We start from the raw sequence: 24054 nt of genomic DNA, 5'->3' as shown, positions 1-24054 counted from the left end.
CTAGACTAGAAAAACCCATATAGGCCAAATGAAAGATTGTGATTTTTATACTAAAAATACTAAGGGTCTAAGGTAGAAAATGGTGTCATCAGATTTGCACTTGGAAAAGTTCATTCTGGCTTTTTGGATAGAGAACAGATGGGAGGGGGGTCCACAGATCCACAGATCAGCGTGACCCACTATGACTATTTAAAGAGACAGTTGCAATAGTTTGTGCAAGATGAAGGCAGCTTGGATTAGTGTAGAGATGGTGAAAAGGGACAGAAGTAGACTGAGAGGTATTTTGGAGGTAAGTTTGACAGGACTTGGATATAGATTGGTTCTGGGGACTGAAGGAAAAAACAGGAAGAAAAGAAAGGTAGGTACCGAAGCTGACATTTCTGACTCAAGCAACTCCTCGGATCCTTCACTGAGATAGGAAATGCTGTGAGAGGACCAGGTGGAGACCATGCAAAGATTCTTCAAGCCTAAAATATAGATAAAGTAACAGTCAGTCTAAGAAACCCAACTCAGTATCCTTAACTCCTTTTTTTCCACAATGGAAATATGTTTGTTGTTCTGTTGTTTGTAAAAATAGTGAGTTCTTTTTGTAATTGTGTGACCAACACAGAAGTGCTCCCCATCTTGGTATCATTCCATTAGACCCCACCCCAAGAAGAAATATTTCCAACTTTAATAGACATTTCTCCAGTTTCTGTGCTGAAATAATTGTGACTCTGATGTGTGGGGACTGAAGGGCATTCCAAAGTTCTTTCTAGGTCGAAGTCTGGCAAGTTGGAGAGAAGCTCTAGAACATCAGGGAAGTGGGTTCTCCTGGTTCCTCCACATACAAGTCCTGGCTTTTAGCCAGGAGATATCAATGGAGACCAATTGAAAAGAACAAGAAAGGCTTGGCACTGACTTCATGTGAGGCACTTCAGGACCTCTTGCTGAGCTTGTGGCAGTTTTGCAGGTGGGGACCTCTTGGCTGTGCAAATTTATATATCATAGCTACTGTGATCTCATTTGTGCCTTGGGCTGGTAGGCTTAGGGCAATTCAGGTTAAACAGAAGATACAGCTATCGATAACCTTGGGTGTGTGTGCTAGTCACTCAGTCATACCCAATTCTTTGTGATCCCATGGACTGGAGTCTGCCAGGCTCCTCTGTCCGTGGAATTTACCAGTCAAGAATACTGAAGTGAGTTGCCATTCCTACTCAAAGGGTTCTTCCCGACCCAGGGATTGAATCTGCATCTCTTGTGTCTCCTGCATTGTCAGGCAGATTCTTTACCACTGTCCCACCTGGGAAGCCCTATCACCTTGTGTAATGTCAACCAAGTACAGTTTTGGGTCTGGAACTTTGTGTCCCAGTATCATGGGACTCTTTTATTTTTCCTGTAATGGATTAAATAGAAAACAAAGTATATTGGGTCACTTTATAGACAGCCTATTGGATTCTTTTCTGAACAGCTGTGTCATGTTTTAACAGCATCTCACTTTCTCTTATTTAGTTGTGTCTTCAGCTGTTCATTCAACTAGTTCACTCCCTGAAGAGATTTTCAGACCCTAGATTGTCTAATTACTCACTTTACTTTCAGCAGCAGCTGTTCACTAAAACTGTTTCCTTCGGTGGCACAGCCAGCTTTTCAGAGTGTCTCTTACTGGAATCCTGTCCTTTACTCTCTAGTGATTTCTTCTTCTTTTTCTGTTTTTACAGGACCAATTCTCTGATTTTCCCAAGTAGTTGCCAACTTTATCTCAAGGTTATTATCAGCTGCCAATTTAAATATAGCCTTTATTCCCTCCCAGGTGGGTCCCTAATGACTAATCTGCAGAATCCCTTTTCTGTCCAGGTGGAGCTAAGCTCAGAATTAATTGATCACCAAATTAGCATCACTCGAGTACTCTTGCCTGGAAAATCCCATGGATGGAGGAGCCTGGTGGGCAGCAGTCCATGGGGTCGCTAGAGTCGGACACGACTGAGCAACTTCACTTTCACTTTTCACTTTCATGCATTGGAGAAGGAAATGGCAACCCACTCCAGTGTTCTTGCTTGGAGAATCCCAGGGACGGGGGAGCCTGGTGGGCTGCCGTCTATGGGGTCGCACAGAGTCGGACACGACTGAAGTGACTTAGCAGGAGCAGCAGCTGGGAGATGGAGTTATTACATTGGCCTCTGCAAGATGGGATTTGACTTGGGCCTCTTCCCATGTTCTTGGGAAGAATTATTGGGTACTTCAGTGATTGTAAATGATAATCCCTCATAAGATAATTCCCTGCTGCTGCTGATGTTGCTGCTGCTGCTAAGTCCCTTCAGTCGTGTCCGACTCTGCGACCCCAGAGACGGCAGCCCATCAGGCTTCCCCGTCCCTGGGATTCTCCAGGCAAGAACACTGGAGTGAGTTGCCATTTCCTTCTCCAATGCATGAAAGTGTAACCTGAAAGTGAAGTTGCTCAGTCGTGTCCAACTCTAGCGACCCCATGGACTGCAGCCCACCAGGCTCCTCCATCCACAGGATTTTCCAGGCAAAAGTACTGGAGTGGGGTGCCATTGCCTTCTCCAAGATAATTCCCTAATAACAATAAATTCCAGCTTCACCAGGAGACCTGGTGGGAGAATTTCTCGTTAGGGTGGAGAGTGCCTCATTCTCCTTCCTTTCATGGGATGCCAGTAGTTACCCCCACCACTCCATGATAACAGTCTGTCCCAAGGGTAAACCACATACCTCACTGTACCTCTTAGCACAGAGTTGAGGATAAGAGTGCGAAAATAAAGTGTTAGCATCTTTACCAGGCGGCCTGCTCTCCAGGGCTTTTAGACCCTGCCTCATCCAACTCGGCCTGTGTCAGTGTACTGGGTGTCATCTTAGCACCCACAACCTGGAATCCACACCTGGACAGCGACTGTCCTCCAGATGCCAACACCCAGAGCCTGTGTTCTTGACAAAAATAGTGCTGCCCCTCCTTTATTCCACAGGCTAATCTTCTGAATCCTAGTATCTTACCTGATAGCTACCTCTCCCTAAGTAATTGACATTGAGAATGGCTTTCCCTTTCAGAGGAGCCACTCTATCCAACTGTCTCTTTCAGAGGAGTCACTTTGAAAACTCCCATCCAACAGAATGTGACCTTGCTGATCCTAACTATGGACAAGCAGTTTGCTATTTCCCCAGGGTCCCATCCTGGAGGTCATAGGAATACTAGGATGGCCTGTGATAGTACCGGGTGAGTCACCAGGAGTTCATTGATTTGTTGTTTTCCAATTTTCTTCGTAAATATTGCTGAGATTTAGTAACAGGTCTTCTGCTAGGGCTCAGGATGCCAGCAGATTAGATCAGATAGGAATGTGGGAGAAGAGACTCCAGCATGAGATTAAAGGGATCTATCTTAGAGTTCTTTCCAACCCTGAGAATTTCAGGACTGTTATTATTTCTGCCCACTTTGGTCAGATGGGCCTTGGTCTTCTCAGGAACACATAGGCCCCTGAACCATGACAGCCTGAATTTCAAGAATATTCCTGGGGCTTCCCTGGTGGTGCAGTGGTTAAAAATCCACATGGCTTTGCAGAGGATACAGATTTGCTCTCTGGCCCAGGAAGATTCTACATTCCGCAGGGCAACTAAGCCACTGTGCAACAACTACTGAGCCCATGCACACCTAGAGCCTGTGCTCTGCAAGAAGATAAGCCACCGCAGTGAGATGAGAAGTCCAAGAGCTGCCACTGTAGAGCAGCCCCCGCTCACCACAACTGGAGAAAGCCCATGTGCAGCAACAAAGATCCAGCACAGCCAAAAAATTTAAAACATAAATAAAGAAGTTAAAAAAAGAGAATATCTGTGGTCTCAAAGCCAGAATCTGACCAGTGCTTTGGGGAGGGTAATTTGAGGAAGTCAAGAGACAGCAGCTTTCAACTCATTCATTTATTTATTCAAGCAACAGTTATTTATCAGTAGTCTACAGTGCACAGAATGTGACCAAGTACAGCCTGTACTAGCTTCATTGCTCACTTTCAATAGCAGCCCTAGTTGTTTTTTTAAAAAACTGCTAAAAATACACATACCATCTTAACCATTTTGAAGTGTACAGTTCAGTAGCATTAATACATTTACATTGTTCTTCAACTGTCACCATCATCCATCTATAGAACTTTTCATTTTGCAAAACTGAAGCTTTATACTCATTTAACAATAATTCCCTAATCCCCGCTCTCCCCAGCCCCTGGCAACAGTCATTCTGTCTGTCTCTATGAATTTGACCACTTTAGATACCTCTCATAAGTGAACTCATATGCAATATTTGTCTTTTGTGACTGGCTTATTTCAGTTAGCATAGTATCCTCAAGGTTTACCTTTGTTATGGCATGTCAGAATTTCCTTCCTTTTTAAGGCTACATAATATTTCACTTTGTATATATATATACCACATTTTCAGTTCTATTTATTTTTTCATAGTCTTTTGTATATTTGGTGATCACAGCTTCTATCCCAAAGAGTCATAGTTGATTTTGGAGCTGTACCAGTCAGGAACTAGGTCTGATTCATCTCTTAGTCCCCCTCTGGGAGTGGTTTGACCTAAAAAAAAAAAATCTGTGATTAATTTATTTCACAATTCCTAGAAATAAAACTATGACATTTTATAGTTGTATTAAGCATTCTTAACTCCTTTTACAGTATTCTACGCTACTACTCTCTTTAGTTAGTGTAGAGTCGGACACGACTGAGCGACTTCACTTTCACTTTTCACTTTCATGCATTGGAAATGGCAACCCACTCCAGTGTTCTTGCCTGGAGAATCCCAGGGACGGGGGAGCCTGCTGGGCTGCTGTCTCTGGGGTCGCACAGAGTCGGACACGACTGAAGCGACTTAGCTGCAGCAGCTCTTTGTTTTGCCTCACTTGGAGAAATTTGTAACTGTTTTGTTGAGTCAGTTGATTCAAGGGACTCTTGGATGAAGTCTGTGTTTTCCAGCTGGTTACTGTGAGGTCATAAGCTTGTGATAGCCACTCAGTTTAGTTTCCATTCACACCCGAAAGTCATGGAGGGGTGGGGCAATGGCCATTGGGAAATAAGCTTATTTCTGGGACTTCCTCCTCTGTGGGATTGATTAGCAGGCAGGGTAGCAACATATTGTGCTGCATTGGGCCTGGTGTCCTAGCTCACATTTTCTGTCTCCTGAGCAAATTGCTGTGCCTCAGACTTCCTACTTCCTGGAGGCTCAGCAGCCCCAGATAATATGAGGACAGGGCTGGCTACCCATTCATCTGACTTGAAGTAGTAGTGTAAAGAGCTGGGGGGTCAGAGTCAGACAGACTTGGTTTCAGATTCTCCTCCACTTTTAATTATCTATATACTCTTAAGTTGCTTTACCTTTCTGATCATCTTTTCTTAGCTGTAATAATATTGTCAGCCTTATAGAATTGTGGTAAGGAACAGATGGGTTAATGTCAAGCACTTTGCAGACTAGCCAGGCCCATGGCAGACACTCAGATGGTGATGATGATAGCAACTGCTGTTACCTACTGTACAGTCCTCCTGTGCTACATATTTTATATTTAATCAACTGGAGCACAGGGCCCTTGTAGACTTTGTATCTTCATCATACTCAACACATAAAGCAAGCCAGACAGATCATTAACCACGAGTGCCAGTTCTCTCTTGATGCTATCTTTTGTCTGAAATCACCTTCAACCACTCTGTGGTATGGAATTTCCTCCTCTATAATCCTGGAAATGGGTATTTTATTCACTTTTTCAGCAAGTATTTCTGAAGCCATCTTGAACTGACAGGGAGCCAGCTGAGCCCTGCCACCAACTCTCTGGCCTCGAGTGAGGCTCTGCTCCCTGGCCATTAATCTCCTCACTAGTTGAGGGGATGGACCAGAAGAGCCCTCGAGGCTATCGTGGCACACGTTTCCTGTGATGGTCAATGGTGTGGATTGGAACTCCTGTATCCTGAGCCCCTACTACAGACAAGCTCCTGTGCAAAAGGAGAAATCTGACTGTTCATCGGGAGCGCACCCTCTCCCACTTTGAGTAACCTTTGTTTCAAACCTCCACTCTTAAACCTCTAATACCCCTTCCCTCTGCCCTTCATTCTCAGCAGATGATCTTGCCTCCTATTTTCCTGAGAAACTAGAAACCAAACAGGACTTCCCCCCAATTCCTGACATGGTACCTGTAGACCCACTTCTGTTTGCACCTGTCTTCTCCTCCCCTCCAGGAACAGTGGAGTAAGTGTCCTCTCCTCCATCAGAGACCAGCTCTACCTGTGCTCTAGATTCCACACCTCCTGCCTTCCCAGGGACCTGGTGTACCACTGACTTCCTTTCTCACCTAGGACTTCAACTTCTCCCTCTGCTGGGTTCTTGCCTATTAATCATTTAAATATTCTGTTTGAAAAAATGTCCTTTCTTTGACACACTTTCTCTAGCTACTGAGCCATTTCCTGTCATTGACAGTTAAATTTGTGGAAAGTTTCTGTTTCCTTTTTGATTACCTTTCACTTACTTTCTGGTCTATTCTAATTGACCTCAAGTCATACCCTTTTTATGCAGTGACTCTTACTCAGATCACCACGGACTGTATGTCACTTATTCTGGGGGATTGATTATGATCTCAGCAGTCAACAGCACAGTTGACTCAGCACTTATTTCTTCTTAAAAAGGGGGTCCCCCCCCCCCGCCCCTGCCTCCTAACAGTGGCTTTTGTGACATTACCCTGTCCTGGTTTTCTTTCTCTGTGATATTTTCTGTCTTCTCTGCTAATTTTCATTCCCCTTAAATGTTACTGTTCCTATGAGCTCAAGGTGAAACCATCTTCTCTATTCTTCACTAGTTATTTCCTTTCTTTTTCCATGAATTCCAGATCTGTAATCCAGAACTCTATTCTGAACTCCAGGCCTTTCCTAGTCAGCTGTCTCTTTGGTATCAACAATTGGTCCACTTCTCCCAATTTTTATTGCCATCAAATTAGCCCAAGTTATCACCTGAACATGGGAGAAGGAAATGGCAACCCACTCCAGTATTCTTGCCTAGAGAATCCTGTGGACAGAGGAGCCTTGGTGGGCTGCTGTCCATGGGGTCGCACAGAGTCGGACAGGACTGAAGCGACTTAGCATAGCATAGCGTATCACCTGAGCATAGGCCCCATTATCCGTTGCATTTAAAATATTGTAACTGTCTCTTAGCTGGTCTCACTGAATCCATTTTGGCCTTGTCTCCAATCCATTTTTCTCATGGAAGATCGAGTGATCTTTTAAACAGTACAAGTCTAAAATAAAGCCTTTAGATGACTTCTCATTTAAAGTCCAAAGTCCTCCATTTTGGCCTTAAGGACTTACTGTTTTCCTCTTTCTTACAGACTTCTTTCAGTTTCTCAAGTGCATCAGGTTCTCCCTGCCCCTGGCCTCCTCTTGTCACTTCTGCCTGTCTTCATCTCACTAACTTGACTCACGTTTCACCTCTCAGCCTAAAATGCCACTCCTCTGAGGAAGCCTCCTCAGATGACCTCGGCTTAGTTAGGAGACCCCTTCATTGCAGTGTTCTGTGATAGCCCTTTGAACACCTCTTAATTAACTAATTCTTATTTTAGCCTTCTAAGTAATTAGTTCTCATTTTATGTACATTTAAAACAAATTTTATTGGAGTATAGTTGACTTACAGTGTTGGGTTAATTTCTTCTGTACAACACAGTGACTCAGTTATATATATGTGTGTGTGTGTGTGTGTGTGTGTGTGTATTCTTTTTCATATTTTTTCCATTGTGGTTTGTCACAGGATGTTGACTATAGTCCCCTGTGCTATACAGTAGGACTTTGTTGTTTAGTCTTCCTATATATAATAGCTTGACTCTGATAATACCAAAGTCCCATGCCCTCCCTCCTCTATCCTCCCTACTCCTTGGCAACCACAAGTCTCTTCTCTATGTCTGTGAGTCAGTTTTTGTTTTGTAGATACATTGATTTGTATCGTATTTTACACTCCACATATAAGTTTTATTATATGGTATTTCTCTTTCTTTTTCTGCCTTACTTCACTTAGTATGGTAATCTCTAGGTCCATCCTAGAGATTGCTGTAAATGGCATTGTTTAGTTCTTTTTGATTGCTGAGTAATATTCCATTGTGTATATATACCATATTTTCTTTATCCATTCATCTGTTGATGGATATTAAGGTTGTTTCTATGTCTTGGCTATTGTAAATAGTGCTGCTATCGACATAGGGTTGCATGTATCTTTTTGAATTGTAGTTTTATCTGGTATATGCCCAGGAGTGGGATTGCTGGATCACATGGCAACTCTATTTTTATTTTTTGAGGAGCCTCCATACTCTTTTCCTTAGTGGTTGCACCAATTTATATTCTCACCAACAGTGTAAGAGCATTCCCTTCTCTCCACACTCTGTCCAGCTTTTACTGTTTGTAGATTTTTTTGATGATGGCCATTCTGACTGATGTGAGGTGATACCTCATTATAGTTTTGATTTGAGCAAAGATCAAATTGCCAACAATGATGTGCTGGATCATCAAAAAAGCAAGAGAGTTCCAGAAAAACATCTATTTCTGCTTTATTGACTCTGCCAAATCCTTTGACTGTGTGGATCACAATAAACTGTGGAAAATTCTGAAAGAAATGGGAATACCAGACCACCTGACCTGCCTCTTGAGAAACCTATATGCAGGTCAGGAAGCAACAGTTAGAACTGGACATGGAACAACAGACTGGTTCCAAATAGGGAAAGGAGTACGTCAAGGCTATATATTGTCACCCTGCTTATTTAACTTCAATGCAAAGTACATCATGAGAAACTCTGGACTGGAAGAAGCACGAGCTGGAATCAAGATTGCTGGGAGAAATATCAATAACCTCAGATATGCAGATGACACCACCCTTAGGGCAGAAAGTGAAGAGGAACTCAAAAGCCTCTTGATGAAAGTGAAGGAGGAGAGTGAAAAAATTGGCTTAAAGCTCAATATTCAGAAAACGAAGATCATGGCATCTGGTTCCATCACTTCATGGGAGATAGATGGGGAAACAGTGGAAACAGTGTCAGACTTTATTTTTTTGATCTCCAGAATCACTGCAGATGGTGACTGCAGCCATGAAATTAAAAGACGCTTACTCCTTGGAAGGAAAGTTATGACCAACCTAGATAGCATATTCAAAAGCAGAGACATTACTTTGCCAACAAAGGTCCGTCTAGTCAAGGCTATGGTTTTTCCTGTGGTCATGTATGGATGTGAGAGTTGGACTGTGAAGAAAGCTGAGCGCCGAAGAATTGATGCTTTTGAACTGTGGTGTTGGAGAAGACTCTTGAGAGTCCCTAGGACTGCAAGGAGATCCAACCGGTCCATTCTAAAGGAGATTAGCCCTGGGTGTTCTTTGGAAAGAATGATGCTAAAGCTGAAATTCCAGTACTTTGGCCACCTCATGCAAAGAGTTGACTCATTGGAGAAGACTCTGATGCTGGGAGGGATTGGGGGCAAGAGGAGAAGGGGACAACGGAGGATGAGATGGCTGGATGGCATCACCGACTCGATGGACGTGAGTTTGAGTGAACTCCGGGAGTTGGTGATGGACAAGGAGGCCTGACGTGCTGCGATTCATGGGGTCGCAGAGTCGGACACGACTGAGCGACTGAACTGAACTGAACTGAATAATTAGCGGTGTTGAGTACCTTTTCATGTGCCTGTTGGTCATCTGTATATCTTCTTTGGAGAAATGTCTGTTAAGGTCTTCTGCCCATTTTTCCATTGGACTGTTTGGTTTTTTGTTCTTGAGTTGTATGAGCTGTTTGTATTTTTTGGAAATCAAGCCCTGTTGGTCACATCATTTGCAAATATTTTTTCCCATTCCATAGGTTGTCTTTTTTTTTTTTTAATAGTTTCCTTTGCTATGCAAAAGCTGGTATAAGTTTAAAGGATGGTATAAGTTTAAGCCACATTTTTTTTGTTTTTATTTCTGTTGCCTTGAGAGAGGGACCTAAGCATACATTGTTATGATTTATGTCAGAATATTTGCCTTTGATCTCTGCTAGGAGTTTTATGGTGTCATATCTTATGTTTAAGTCTGTAAGCTGTTTTGAGTTTATTTTTGTGCATGGTGTGAGGGTGTGTTCTAACTTCATTGATTTACATACGGCTGTTCAGGTTTCCCAGCACCACTTGCTGAAGAGACTGTCTTTTTTACATTTTATATTATTGCCTCCTTTGTTGAAGATTAATTGACTGTTGGTATGTGGGTTTTTTCTGGGCTCCCTGTTCTGTTTCGTTGATCTATATATGTCTGTTTTTGTGGTAATGGGACCCTGTTTTGATTATTATAGCTTTATAGTATTGCCTAAAGTCTAAGAGTGTTATGTCTCCTGCTTTGTTGTTTTTCCTCAGGATTGCTTTGGCAATTCTGGGTCTTTTATGGTTCCATGTAAATATTAGGATCATTTGTTCTAGTTCTGTGAAAAATGTCATGGGTAATTTGATAGGGATCTCATTACATTTGTAGATTGCTTTGAGTAGTATGGCTATTAAATGCCAGTCTCCCCTTGCTGTAGGTTTCCTGAAGACAGAGGCCAGGTCTGTGTTTTTCCAACATTATAGCCCAAGACATAGTCCAGTGACTGGTACCTAGTAGGTACCCAGTATATCTGACGGAAGGAAGGAAGAGTTTGAGTGGCTTGCTCAAGATCATCAAGATAGTAAGTGACAGAGGATGGAAATGCAGTCTGTCCTGACAAACTGTGTGGCCCCTTGAGCCCTTTCCACACTGAGGCATCAGGCTCTTGAGGTTAAACCAGAATCTTCCTCCCTGTACTTTACCTTACTCAGCCCGAGGACCTCCTTATGCAGTCTCAGTGGGCTCTGCGAACTGTTGGTTGCTGGGACCTTCCTGACTTGACAGACTCATCTGATGACTTTGTTGAAACATTGTGGGATTTGACCCTGCTGGCCTGTCGCTACATTAGCTCGCAGGGAGAATGGAGAAGCTAGAGGCCTAATATAGAACTTTGCCTCAGTGTCCCTCCTACTCTCATCACCTCATGCAGGTTCTCTCTGATGCTGTATCCCTGCCCCAGTATCCTGGGGCAGAACTTGGAGTGGTTTGAGGTTAAGTTCTTCCTCAGAGCTCTCCTGTCCTGAGTTGGAGGGTTCCCCTTTCTCACTGCTGATGCCATGGGCCAGAATGAGTGGTGGTGTTCCTGTGCTGCACAAGTGTGCAAGGATTTGGTGCCAGAGCTGGGCTCAGACTTCTTGGTCTCTCTTCTCACTGTTCAGTTGATGTGCCTAGAAATACTCAGGCAGGCACATTCAGAGCCGTCAGCCTCTTGAACTCTGGTGGAGTCTCTCTCAGAGGTCCCCTCAGCACAAACATTCAGATTCCTGCTTTGGAGAATTGCAGCTAGTGGGCTCCCATGGGTTTGGCTTCACCCTAACTCTCACTGGTGGCTCAGAGGTTAAAAAGCGTCTGCCTCCAGTGCGGGAGACCCAGGTTTGATCCCTTGGTCAGGAAGATCCCCTGGAGAAGGAAATGGCAACCCACTCCAGTATTCTTGCCTGGAGAGTCCCATGGACAGAGGAGCCTTGTAGGCTATAGTCCATGGGGTCGCAAAGAGTCAGACATGACTGAGCGACTTCACTTTCACTTAACTCTCACTCATCCTTTTGCACTCTAGATACACAAATCAGAACCTTTTGAATTATTGGCCCTCACTGACCTAAGTAGCTGCATTTCTCCAGTGTTCAGATGTCAGTGAACATCTTGGTCAGGGGGTCTGGGTTCTCATCACAGCTAGTTTCTTTCCGTCACTGGGCTTTGGTTTCCCCAGTGACGGGGCTGCTCTGGTGTCCTGTGACAGTAACAGGCTCACCTTAAGCCACTTCAGACATTCTTGCAAGACAGGGAGGGAGTGTTGAAGGCCAGAAACTCTATATTCATGGATTCTTGGGGCAGCTCTGCCCTCTACCCCTGAAAACTTTTGGAGTCAGGAGAGGCCATTTCTCAGAAGGGCTGCTTAGAGTCAGAGAAGCCGCATGTGGAGTGGAGGTCGTGGCAGACGTAGCTGTGTCCTCCCTACTCCTTGTCCCAGCTCCTTTACCCCCGCCCTTCTTCCACTGTTGTCCCTCACCTAGCTAACAGTCTGTGAAGTTTTCAGAAGACAGTTGCTTGGAAACAAAAAACAGGAAACTCGAATTAGGAAAATAACAATACAAAAAAGGCTAAGTATAATCTGTTTCCCTTTATAGGTACAGATCAAATTGTAATAATAAATACAGAAGCCTTTTAAAGAATTAATTTTACAGTTTTGCAAGATGTGAAAGTTCTGGAGATGAGCTGCAGATCAATGTGAATATACTTACTGACATTACCAAACTGTATACTTAAAAATAGTTAAGATGGTAAATTCTATGTTATGTGTGTTTTACCATCATTTTTAAGAACAAAGAAAAGAAAAAAAACAATAGACAGTTTCAACAAAATTCAAGTCTTTTATTCTTGGGATCAAGGGGAAATGCTATGTAGCTATTGAACAATAAACCATAAGGAAGGTATGCAAAATTTTGAATTTCTGTTTGGAGCATGGAATTCCTCATTCACTGTGATTAACCATGGTAATAAATAATCTTTTAAGGTATGGGTGTACCTCTTTTTATCATGCTTTGCTTTATTGCATTTCGCAGATAATTTTTTGTTTTGCTTTTTGCAAATTGAGGGTTTAGGACACCCCTGCAGCAAGCAAGTCTGTCAGCACCATTTTCCAGCAGCCTTTGCTCACTTTGTGTCTCTGTGTTACATTTTGGTATTTCTGGCAGTGTTTTGAATTTTTTCATTATTATTTGTTATGGTGATCTGTGGTCTTGGATGTTACTGTCCTAGTTGGTTTTTAGACATAGTGCTATTGCATCCCTAGTAGTAAGTAGAAACATAACTTTTAAATGCACTGGGAAAGCAAAGAATTTGTGTGACTCACTTTATTGTGGTGTTCTGGAATGGAACCCACAATATCTCTGAGGCTTGCCTGTTATATATGTTCATTAAGGAAAATTTGAGTACAGAAAAGTAGGCAAAATAAAAAACACCCATTTATAATCCTACTACCAAGACATCACTGGTGTAAATATTCTCATACGTTTCCTTCTGACCTTTTGACTGATCTGCTTGCTTGTCTTTACATATGGTACCAACAACAGTACTGTGCCTCCAATTTTGTGCCCTGCTTTTGACACTTAATGTTGTATCTCAAGCTTCAGCTGACTCGCTGCCTATCTAGCCCCTTGAGTGGGTGCCACAGGTTATCGAGGCATCCCTCTATTGTTGGTCATTTATGGTTCTTTCCATTTCTTTGCTTGTTTTTGTTTGCCGCTTTTTTTTTCTTGCTTTTTTGGGAAAATATATGTAGCATAAAATTCACCATTTTAGCCATTGTTCAGTGTGCTATTTCCAAAATTTTTGATCATCCCAAACAGAAGCAATAACCCATTTCCTCCTCCCCACCACTGGTTACCTCTATTCTATTTTCTGTCTATGAATTTGGCTATTCTAGATATTTTATAGAAATAGACTCATATATCAGTGCAATGCTTATCTTTTTGTGTCTGACTTGTTTTACTTAGCATGTTTCCAAAGTGCCTGCATGTTTTGGCATGTATCAGAACTTTGTTATTCTTGTGACTGAGTAACATTTCATTGGAGCGATAGACCCCATTTTGTCTGTCCATTCTTCTGTTGATGGACACTTGGGCTGTTTCCACCTTTTGGCTATTTGTGATTAATGCTGCTAATGAGCATTGGTGTACAAGTGTGTGGTTAGGCCTGGTTTTTATTCTTTAGGAGTATTATCTAAGAATGGAATTGCTATGTCATATGGTATTGCTGTGTTTAACTTTTTGAGAGGTTGCCAGACTCTTCACTTCTTTAGTTATAAATAACACTTAAATGAGTATCTGTATGCATGAAGCTTTTTTTGTTTTTAAAGAAATTTCTTTAAATTTCTTAAGGTGAAGTTAATGGGTTAAATGGTGTGGCAGTTTGAGACATCATGCCAAATGCTGTCCAAATGGGTTGAAGCTGTTTTACTGCTGCAACAAGTGCCTGAAAATGTCCTTGTCACCCAGCCACCATTGCACCAGGTGTTTCACTGATGTGCCTCTTGGAGAAGAGATGTCGCCCATCTGGGGGAACCACGGTGTGGCCACAGAGTGGCTTAGCTGATGTGGTTCCCTATCAGTGGCCCCGAACCCTTCTCCCTGCCGGTCTCCTGCCCTGATGCTGACCAGCCCCGTCTTCAGGTTCTGTCTGATCTGACTTCCAGCCCATCTCTGGTCTAGTCCTTTCACGCCATCTGCCCCACAGAGATGAGGATGACTGACGGTGAGATATTCTCCAGCTCAGGATCCTCCACCTGCCGTGTCACATTCTCTCCAGAAGACCCCAGGCCTCGCTGGTATCGTGCCACTTTGGTTGATTCTCACGTCTTTCCTGTCTTTTCCTCCTGCTCTTCTCTCCCAGTTCTACAGCGAGTCGGGCATGCCTACCAAACACCTCTCGGACAGTGTGTGCGCAGTGTGTGGGCAGCAGATCTTTGTGGATGTCAGTGAAGAAGGCATCATCGAGAACACGTATAGGCTGTCTTGCAATCACGTGTATCCTGCCTGGAGCTCCTGGGCTGCCTCTCTCACCACGTGCACACTGCAGTCAGGGAGGGAGGGGACCGTCATGACCCTGGGCATGCCATCCAGACCTTTGAGAGGAGGAGAGTCACAAGAGGCACACATCTGGGTGATGTCCTCTGATAGGGAAGCCAATCCCAGGGAGTGGAAACGGCTGCCTCCTTTGGTCTTTCTCATAGATGGGAGCCACTTGTGCGTAAGCAGTGTGTATAGCCTGGCCAGGTCAGAAGGGAGCCTCAGCTACACCAGCTGCTGCAAGATTGGGTCAGTCGCCAGGGAGGAGCATCCTCTAACTGGCTCCCTCAGTGCTGGAATCAAGTGCCCCTGAGTGGCGCCTCTGGCGTTCACCACGTCCTTACTCGGCTCCCGTTCCGTGCCGTGTGCTCTCCATTGTGCCCAGAGTGGCCCTGTAAGGCAGAGTTCATTAACCCCACTTCATGTGTGAGGAAGCAGGGCCGGAGGTGTACTCTCAGCTTGCCCAAGGCGATATAGCTGGTAAGAGATGAAGCCAGGGTTTGAACCTCCCTCCAGAGCTAGGGCCTGGACGCCGTGAAGCCCGTCATGGGGCTGGAGTGCCATCCTGGCTGCCCACCATTTCCCTTGACCAGTGGTGCTCAGATTCCACGAGTTCTGCATCCGCGGCTGGTGCATTGTGGGAAAGAAGCAGACGTGTCCCTACTGCAAAGAGAAGGTAGACCTCAAGAGGATGTTCAGCAACCCGTATCCTTTTTGGGCTCTTGCTGGGAGCGGGCAGTGGTAAGAAAGTACCAGCCTGCATCAGGCGGGTCTTGGGGTTCCCCTCCTGAGTCCTGTCTGGTAACTGCCCACCAGTCCATTTGGCTTGTCTAGGGAGGTGGGTGGGATATGGGGCAGGACCAACAGCTCAGCTTCTCCTCACCACTCAGGATCCCTCGAGGGTGAATCGGTAGTGATAGCTACTTCCTTTGCCCGCCTGCTTCCTGCACACCTGGCGGCACTGTGCCAAGCGCTTTCCTTCTGAGGGCTCACTCGTTCTCTAGAGCCTTGTGACCTGGGTAATAGTATCCTCATTTTTACCAGTGAAACAGTTTCAAGGTTGACTAACATTCTCAAGGTGATATAACTAACATGTGATGCCTCACCTCTGGTGGGCGGGGCTGGAGACCAGCCCTGTCCCCTCCACTTTGAACACAGGACCTGTGCTGCTCTCAGCTGCCCCTGGATCTAGGGACCTCTCCCAGTTGCCCTTTCTCTCTGTATGGGGGTTTCCTGGCCCCTGGATACTAGCCGGGCTGTGGAGGGCCTTGGTGTTCCCCTTTATGGTTCCTTGCTTGGTTCTTTTGGGGTCTAGTTCAGTAACTCCATGGTCAAGCTGAGGGTCGGGGCTTCTCTTGGTTCCCAGTACTGGGCCAGACTGTGGTTCCTGACGCCCTCAGAAGGACTCCCCACAGGCTTGTGAGGTCTGTGCTTCCCCGGAGCTGGATTCCTAGGCTCCCTCTCCAGTGTCTTTCCCGGCAGTGGGTTGTAAAGTGGAGGGAAGGGACTCCTCTCCAGGGCTGCTTGGCCTCAGCAGGGCCCCCATGTTCAGTGCGAGCCTCTCTACCAGGAATTATCCCCTGTGACCAGCCTCTTGCTCTGCCCCTATATGCCTCTGTCCTCACACTCAACCCCTCCGTTGACCTAGAAATCTTCCCATTTTGGACAAGAACCTTCGGGTTACGTTATCTCTTTCCCCGTCTTCCCGAAGCTGTTGTCATGAGAAATCTACGGCAGTCTCAGGCTCACTGGCAGTCCCAGCTTACAGAGGGGGTCATGCAGAGCCCTCTGTGTGTATCATCCACAGAGAGCTTCATTTCACCACTCCACCCTCTGCCTTGTCTGTCTGATCCTCTGCATTGATCCCCTCTGTCCCACTTCCCTCATTCTCCAGGTTCAGACCTGTGTTCCAACATGGAGAGGTTGGGTGGGGCTTTCTAGAAAGCACCTTTCTTTGTAGGCTGATTTCTGTGAAGTGTCTGGAACATGTAGACAGACCCTCTTACCCATCCCCTAGGCCAGCCTCAGCAGCTCGAACATGTAGCCCCTTTTCTTTAACTCACTTGACAGCTGGGAGAGGCCTCATGTCATGTACGGGCAACTGCTCGACTGGCTTCGGTACTTGGTAGCATGGCAGCCTGTCATCATTGGCCTGGTGCAAGGCATCAACTATATCCTGGGCCTGGAATAGTCAGGAAGAAGAACATCCACCCACCATGGACCTCAGGGCACTCTCCTCCCTGCCCTCCAAGACCTCTTGGGTGGGAAAGACTCAGAGGGGCACTGGGCCACTCAGGACTCCTCCGGCTGTGTCCGGGCTGGGGAGGGAGGTGATGGAGAGCCAGCTGGTGGGGCTGTCAGCAGTGGGGGCTTTTTAAAAGAAAACTATTTTGATGAATATATTTAAAAACCTTTTTTATTGTGGAGCTTAGGAATTGCCCCAGTTCTTCCAGGCCTCACCTCCCTGCTTGAGCAGGGCAGGAGCAGAGCCACAACATTTTTGACGTAAAGGAGCCATCTTACCTCTGGCTATGAGCCCCAGGCCCTGCCCCCCTCTTCTTTCCATGCGTGGGGCTCAAGCCTGGTACACTCTGTGCGGAAGGGCCAGAGAACTGTGGCCAGTGCCACTGAAGAGCCCTGCAGGGTGAAGTGTCCTTCCTCCCAGCTAAGGCCACGGGCGGGCCTTCCCTGTGGGGGTGGCCATAGGCTGGTTGAGGCAAGTGGAACCTTGTCATGGCTTTTCCAGTGAAGGAAGCCCTGGGACCTCAGAATTCCCTGAGAATTTGTTGGGGAACCTTCCCCTAAGCAGGGCTTACTCAGTCAAGAACAGAGACCATCTATACAGAGCAGTGATTGAGGGCCGCTTATGCAAGCTGACGCTCTGCCCAGAAGTGGTGACATGTGCCGAACGCCACTACCACATCACTTCCTTCCCTGCAAGCCCGAGTGAGTGTGTGTGTGTGTGTGTGTCTGCGGTGGAGGGACTGACAGACGTGACATTTCTTCCTGTAGTCACACGTTGTTCCCTTAAAGCTGCCAGGGGATTCCCAGCTCAAGGAATATCCTCATGTTAGCCCGGTCATCCCCTGGGTTCTGCCTGGGCCCAGCAGCCTGAGTGCTGGGGTGGCTGGGAAGAGGGTCAGGGCCGGGTGAGTATGGTGTCTGAAAGGGGGTTTCAGGTAGGCCCCAGCTCTGGTCTTAGGGGTTTTGAAGGAAGTAGGAGGGCAAATTCGGGCTTTCCACGCCGGGTTCCTAGGGAATATGGCCCTTCAGGTGCAGCAGGAACCAAGCAGGGTCTTGTCATCTGTTCTTAATAAAGCTCTGTGAGCTGGGTTGGAAAGCTGAATATCCATCTTGCTTTTCTTCTTCCCACCTCTTGCCCTGCGGTCCCCGGGGCTGCCTGGCCTCTGCTGCCTTTTTGCTCTTCCCATTTGAGAGCTGGGTCCTGTGAGTGGTGGGTCCCGTCCAACATCCCTGAGTGAGATGGCCTGCTGGGCTTCTGTCCTGCCACAGAAGGGGCCCTGGGTCATCACAGGGTGACCATCCTCACGACCTGAGGTCAGTGCCCTGCCGCAACCACCCCTCTTCCCAGTCACTCTCTTACCCAACTGTGGCTTACCCAACATGCCGCTCGCTCATGCCCATGGGCCCGTCCTCGGTGGATTGGGGCCTGCGGTCATCCTTTCACTTTTGTCCCTCCTTCACCCACATGTGGCTCAGCGGTAAAGAATTCACCTGCAATGCGGGAAATGGGGTTCAATCCGCGGGTTGGGAAGATCCCCTGGAGAAGGAAATGGCAACCCACTCCAGTTTTCTTGCCTGGAGAATTCCATGGACAGAGGAGCCTGGTGAGCTACAGTCCAGAGGGTCATAGAGTCAGACAGAACTTAGTGAATAAACCACTGCCCCCCACCCCCACATCAGGTCATGTGAGAAGCCAAGGCCAGTCTCTCCAGGGCACTCTCTCCGTCCTTCAACAGTCCTGAGTACCATGACCTCCCAGCAGCCCGACTCTGGCCTTATTTACACTCACAGGTAGAATCCTGTCTCCTGTCCCTCGCATCCCCACCCCCTTCCCCGGAGAACTGGGTCTCAGAAGCCCCGACAGTCTTGCCTCCTGACCTCCCTGCTGGAGACACTGGCGCTCCTAGGGAGGAGCTTCTCTGCGTCTTGCAGCCCAGAAGCTGCTGGGCAGGCGGTGGGGGAAGGACTGAGAAGATGTGAGTTAGAGCCCTGGAGAAGAGGAGTTGACTTTTAGTCTCCCACATCTAAATTGGAAATGTATGGTTTTTACACACACACAACACACTCACCCCTTGAGATTGCAGCCATGCTCCTGACTCATCTTCCAAACTTTATTTCATCTCTTGGCCTCCCTGGCTCTGTCTCCAGGACCCCATCCTCCTGATCCCAGACACTCAGGTCTGGTCCTTCACACCTGCTCCGTGGATCACCAGCCCTGGTCTGTCCACCCCTTGAAGCCACATGTGTGACCCTGACTTCTGTAGCTCTTGTTGCTCCAGCCAGTGCTGGGTGTACCCACTCTTCCCTGGAAAGCACCCTCTCCTCTCCGTAGGGCCAGTGTTCTAGCTTGTGCTCCAAGCGTGTCTGAGAGGTTCCCGTGGAGGCCAGGAAATGTAGCTCCCGTGATGGGGCTCATGTGGGGCCAGACACAGCCAAACTGAGCTGGGGAGCTCCGAAAGGGGCAGCTTCCAAAAGAGAGGGCTCTTCAGGGCTTCTTGGGATCCAGGCAAGGGGAAACTAGACTTCCTGGTGAGCTTAGATCTGTAACTCTGGCCAAGGAGCTGGGGTGACAGAAGTGAGGATTCATGGGGGTGAGGGGTGGGTGTTGGGTTGGTTGGAGGGAGTGGGGAGCCTGAGAAAGGCCAGGATGTGGATGGGCTGGTGTGAGTCTGAAATGGTCCACTTGATCCAACTTCGGGTCCCCAGTGCCTAGGACAGTTGTCCCCTTGAATATAGCGTGACTGAAGGAAGAAGCAGGAGGCCTTTTCTGTTCACATAGAAGAGCAGAGTCTTGGGATGGAGAGACTTTCATCAGTTCATGGCCCTGTGCACCCCTTGGAGGGGGAGGCTGAGGATGGTTGAAGGCTGACACCACCTGCAGAGCAGGGGGCCTGGGGGTAAGTGAGAAGGCTCACGGCCGCAGTGAGCTCCAGCTCAGCAGAAGGCACGGTGTGCAGGGACCTTCGGGACTGGGTCTAGACTGCTGTGGAGCACATGTGTCTTGCTGGTGGCCAGAGCCTATTCTAGATCCCCTGCTTAAATAAAACTGAAAGTAAGATAGGAGGAGGGGGGCAGTGCTTTCCCAGAAGGATTTCACTGTCTATCCTGCCCTTCCCAGAACAGCTCTGGCAGCAGAATTTTCCCTCCTTTGTGACTAGGTAAGTCCCTGATCCTCTTTGGGCCTCAGTTTCCATCCTATAATGAAGCGTTTGATTGGACTAGTGACAAGTATAATGTTGATGGTAGAAAGAGCTAGGGTGGGGATCCACCAGCTTTGTTTCTAGGGGCTGGAAGAGCTCCAGCCTGCGCTTGATGCTGGTCCTCCAGTTGACAGTTGGGACAGGTGGACAGGGCAGAGTGGACAGTGTCTGGCAGCCCCCTGAAAAGTCAGACGTAGGAAGGGGCTGTGGAGACCACAGGAAGGCTGTACTAGTCAGCCTGGAATCTGTAGGAGAACCCGTTTGTCACGGTCACCTCCCCCGCCTCCCCAGAGAGGAAGTTGTCACAGATATATAGAGCAAGGCACGGCAGCTCCTGACACAGTTCATCATGACCATGAGACAGAACTGGATTCCAGGTGGGCCCTGGGGCTGTGCATGTGCGGGTGGAAGGGGTGGGGCGCGGCCTGAGGGCAGTGAGGAACCTGACCCCAGGTGGTCCCTTCAGCTGCTGTGCTGTGGCTTTCAGCCTCTGGATGCTGTGCTCTGGCTCCATTCCAAGGTCTCCCTGTGCTCCATTCAGAGAGACAAGAGCTAGGGCTGGAGGGGTTCTTCTGCCCCACCCATTCCCAGCAGAGCCAAGAATCTGCCAGACTTAATCCTGGCAGGAGGTCCCTCTCAAGAGCAGAGCTGGGATGCCGAGCAGTCCCAGGAGGTCAGACAGCTGCTGATCTCGGTGACTGTCCTCTCCTCAGACCCCAGCCCTCTTTGGGCCCTGCTCCTCTGTGCCCACATCTTCTCCCACCTGGCCAGAGCCACACCTGTGCCTCAGGACACCACAGCTGCCTCACCTGGGATGGCAAAGGCCCCCTGCTCCTCGCGGCCGCTAGCGCTCCCAGCAGCTAAACAGTGCCCAGCGCTGACAGTGACCTGGCCAGCAGTGAAAGTCTCACTGAGTAAGCAGCTATTCCAGTGGGAGGGGAGGGCGCGGTGGTCCGAGGGCGGGCTGAGGGAACAGTGGCGCCAAGAGTGGGTTGGCCTCTGAGCACGCACCCCCCAGCCTTCTGCCACGTAGCCTGTCACCAACCGAGCAGCTCGGTTGAGCAGTGGGCATTCTCCCTCTCCCAGCCAGCATTGCGAGTTGGTGCAGGGCTCAGCTCACAGCTCCCAAGATGCTGTCACGTGGGATGGAGAGGACTCAGAACAGTCAGAGGACTCCCAGAGTCCTGACGGAGGTGGCTCCGAGCCCAGCCCTTCCTCACAGGGCCCACTTGCCCTCTGGCCTTCTCAGTTGAGCGACTGCCTACTGTGCTGCCTCCTTGGCCAGAGCTCCTAGAATCACTGAAGTTGGGTGCTAGAAACCCCGGGGCATTCTGAAGAAACAAGCTCAGGAGTCAAGGACCCAGATGAGGGACCCATCCCCAGATTCCTGTTGCTCAGCCTTTCCCTTGGACTTTGCATTCCAGATTCCTGAATCGTGGGGCAGGGCGGGCAGACCGTGGCAGAGGCGGGAGGGTCTGCTCTATAGGACTAACAGCCACATGTGCCCCTTAGATGGAACGCTGACCTTGTCCTGTACCGCCTGCAGCCGCTTTCCCCACTTCAGCATCCTCTACTGGCTGGGCAACGGCTCCTTCATCGAGCACCTCCCAGGCCGGCTGCGGGAGGGCAGCACCAGGTGAGGGCGTGGTGGTGAGGCTGGCTGGAGGCAGGCCGCTGCTGCGGTCCTCTCACAGCCTCTCCCCCTCCTCTGCTCCAGGCGGGAGTACAGGGGCAAGTGGACCCAGCTGTGGAGGCCCTTGGTGCTGGAGGAGCTGAGCCCTGCCCTGCGAGATACCAACTTCTCCTGTGTTTTCATGGATCCTGGGCAGACTGTCCAGCGTCACCTTGTCCTGGCCCAGCTCTGGGTGAGGCCCAAGGGAGGGCCTCCGGGACATAAGGAGCCCTACTTCAGTGTGGGAAGGAAAGGGTGGGCTCTGCCCACAGCAGCTTCCAGCTGATGCCCACTGACTGCCCGAGCCACTCAGGCAGGAGAGACATGGCTTAGAGGGAAGTTCTTCCCACCTTGGCCCTGATGCTTGTTTGCTTCACTCCCCCAGGCTGGGCCGAAGACAAGTGTGCCCCTGCCACAGGAAGCCCCACCCTCCAGCCAGTCCCCTCTGCTGCACCATCCCGATGGTGAACCCGAGCTCCACCGCCACCTGGTTGAAACACCACCTCTTTACTGAAGTCCAAGCCACAGTCTGCATTGATTTAATATATTTGTTTCCTCTGTGGGCTCCTGGGATGCAGGCAGAGGCTGCTTCTGACCCACCGCTGTATCTGTCACCCCAGCAAGGCCCATGGGGGGGCATTCATAAACCATCTTCAACAGCAGCATCTGACGTGTGTCCAGTCACTTATCCTTTAGGCCGTCGTTCCAGCGCAGAACGTGGCTCGTGTGAGGAGGGAGCATGGAGTGAGAGAGGATGCCACTCTGAAGCTGAAGACAAAACCAGATTCAGGGACACAGGCCCTCACAAGATGCCGGCCCGTAACGCTCCTCAGGAGCAGAGGCCAGAAACAGTGGAAGATCCTGTGGCCTCAGAGAGGCCAGGAGAAGGGGTTTGAGAGAAGGTAGGTGGTCTGGAGTCTCCCTGCTTCCCCGACACAGACCAAGGCATCTCGGCATTCAAGGGAGAAAAAATAGACTTTATTTACAAGTAATAACATTTAGAAAAGATCCATCTCTGGCCCTTAAAAACCTTCCCATCACTCCAAATCCCACCCCGGAGGGTGGGCGATGGGAGCTGCCACTGAGGGCTGCCCCCCACCCCCCTAGGTGCAGGGCCCTTCTCCTGGAAAAGAGCATCCTGTGGGCAACTGGGTCCTTGGGTGGATGGATGCACCTGGGGCTGGGGTGCTCCCACTAGGTCAGTGCCCAGTCCTGGACTTCAAGAGCAAGGGCCCTCGCGAGGCCCAGAGGCCAGGAGCAGCAGGGACCAGGGCCTGCTCCTCCAATGGTCCCTTCTAGATCCAGAGGCTGGGAGGACTGGCTAGGCCCAAGGACCCAGCCACACAAAGCCAGCCTCTAATCCGGTTACGATGGAGAAGTGACTTTACTCTAGGAAAACATCAGGAAGCAAGGCAGGGAGAGGACCCAGACTGCCCAGGCTCTGGGCCACTCTTGAGGACACACGGTTCACCTGGGGATGGTCCGGGTCCCCGTCAGGGTGTGGGCAGGCGTCACTGTCTCGAGGATTTGGGCCACTGTTGGCCTGGGAGCTGAGAGAAGGCACTGAAAGGGACAGAAGGAGAAGGGCCAGGCGAGGGCAGCATCAGGAACACAGGTGGGGCCGCTCACTGGCACTGGCTGTTCAGTGCTTCGCCTGGAAGAGAGAGACAGCTGCTCAGTGCCAGCCTGTGCCCCCTCCCGCTCCCACACGCCCAGACTAGGGTGGTCTCCTTGCTGCAGCCCTGGACCCATCTACCGCGGGTTTGCAGGGGCTGGTTTCACCTGAGCAGCTCTGGGTGTTTTATCCTCTGCTTTTCTCGAGGAGCAGCAGCTAACCAGAGGGGAGCACCTGCTCTCAGCCCTTGCCCTCCAGGGGCCTACTCAGAGCCCTGGGGTGGCTGGGTGGGGGTTGTCACCCATGCTCCTTACTGGGTTTCTAGGAGCCGAACCCTCCCCCTTCCCAGTCAGTGCCCGCACCTTGCCCTTTGCCCGGGGGGTGGCGGCAGCGCTGGCAGCAGCAGTGGCAGCGCTGGCTGCGGTGGTGGCGATGCGCGGAGAGCGGCGGGTCCCACTGCGGGGGTTGGGTGAGGCTTTGGAGGGGGCTTTCTTTGAGGCTGCCTTCCGCAGAAGGCTGTTCCCAAGCTTCTTGGGCGTGTTGAGGATGCTGAAGGCCATAGACTGGCGGCGGTCAGCCTGTTGGGAAGGGCTGTCAGACTGCGGGCACCACTGGCCACACAGTTGCTCTAGGGCTCCGCGGGCTGGGCCTCTCCAGGTTCTCCCTTC

The 24054-nt window shown here is 48.9% G+C and overlaps 3 protein-coding genes across 13 annotated transcripts in view; 2 read left to right on the top strand and 1 right to left on the bottom strand.

Moving 5' to 3' along the window:
* RNF121 (ring finger protein 121) overlaps positions 1-17081 on the top strand; it is a 79712-nt gene extending 62631 nt beyond the window's left edge. For all 4 annotated transcript variants that reach the window (XM_006064731.4, XM_006064733.4, XM_006064732.4 and 1 more), the window contains 3 exons: positions 14480-14613; positions 15259-15360; positions 16726-17081. In XM_006064731.4, coding sequence (XP_006064793.1) covers positions 14480-14613; positions 15259-15360; positions 16726-16846 — 357 coding nt within the window. In that variant the 3' untranslated portion in view covers positions 16847-17081. The remainder of the gene's footprint in view (positions 1-14479; positions 14614-15258; positions 15361-16725) is intronic.
* Positions 17082-18148: 1067 nt separating this feature from the next.
* On the top strand, positions 18149-22433 carry LOC102394388 (interleukin 18 binding protein). The gene is made up of 6 exons (XM_044929408.1): positions 18149-20057; positions 20391-20476; positions 20813-21013; positions 21612-21735; positions 21817-21964; positions 22157-22433. The coding sequence occupies exons 2-6, from the start codon at positions 20449-20451 to the stop codon at positions 22283-22285; spliced, it is 630 nt and encodes a 209-aa protein (XP_044785343.1). The 5' UTR covers positions 18149-20057; positions 20391-20448; the 3' UTR covers positions 22286-22433.
* A 294-nt stretch (positions 22434-22727) lies between these two features.
* The window catches only part of NUMA1 (nuclear mitotic apparatus protein 1), a 73106-nt gene continuing 71779 nt past the window's right edge, over positions 22728-24054 (bottom strand). For all 8 annotated transcript variants that reach the window (XM_006064723.3, XM_006064724.3, XM_006064725.3 and 5 more), the window contains 2 exons: positions 23749-23964; positions 22728-23425 (listed from right to left, as the gene is read on the bottom strand). In XM_006064723.3, the coding sequence (XP_006064785.1) occupies positions 23414-23425; positions 23749-23964 (228 nt within the window). In that variant the 3' untranslated portion in view covers positions 22728-23413. The remainder of the gene's footprint in view (positions 23426-23748; positions 23965-24054) is intronic.

This window comes from Bubalus bubalis, chromosome 16 (assembly GCF_019923935.1).
Source record: "Bubalus bubalis isolate 160015118507 breed Murrah chromosome 16, NDDB_SH_1, whole genome shotgun sequence".
Classification (NCBI taxonomy): Eukaryota; Metazoa; Chordata; class Mammalia; order Artiodactyla; family Bovidae; genus Bubalus; species Bubalus bubalis.
The sequence above is the reverse complement of the archived record's forward strand: the minus strand, read 5'-3'. Positions and strand labels throughout refer to the sequence as shown.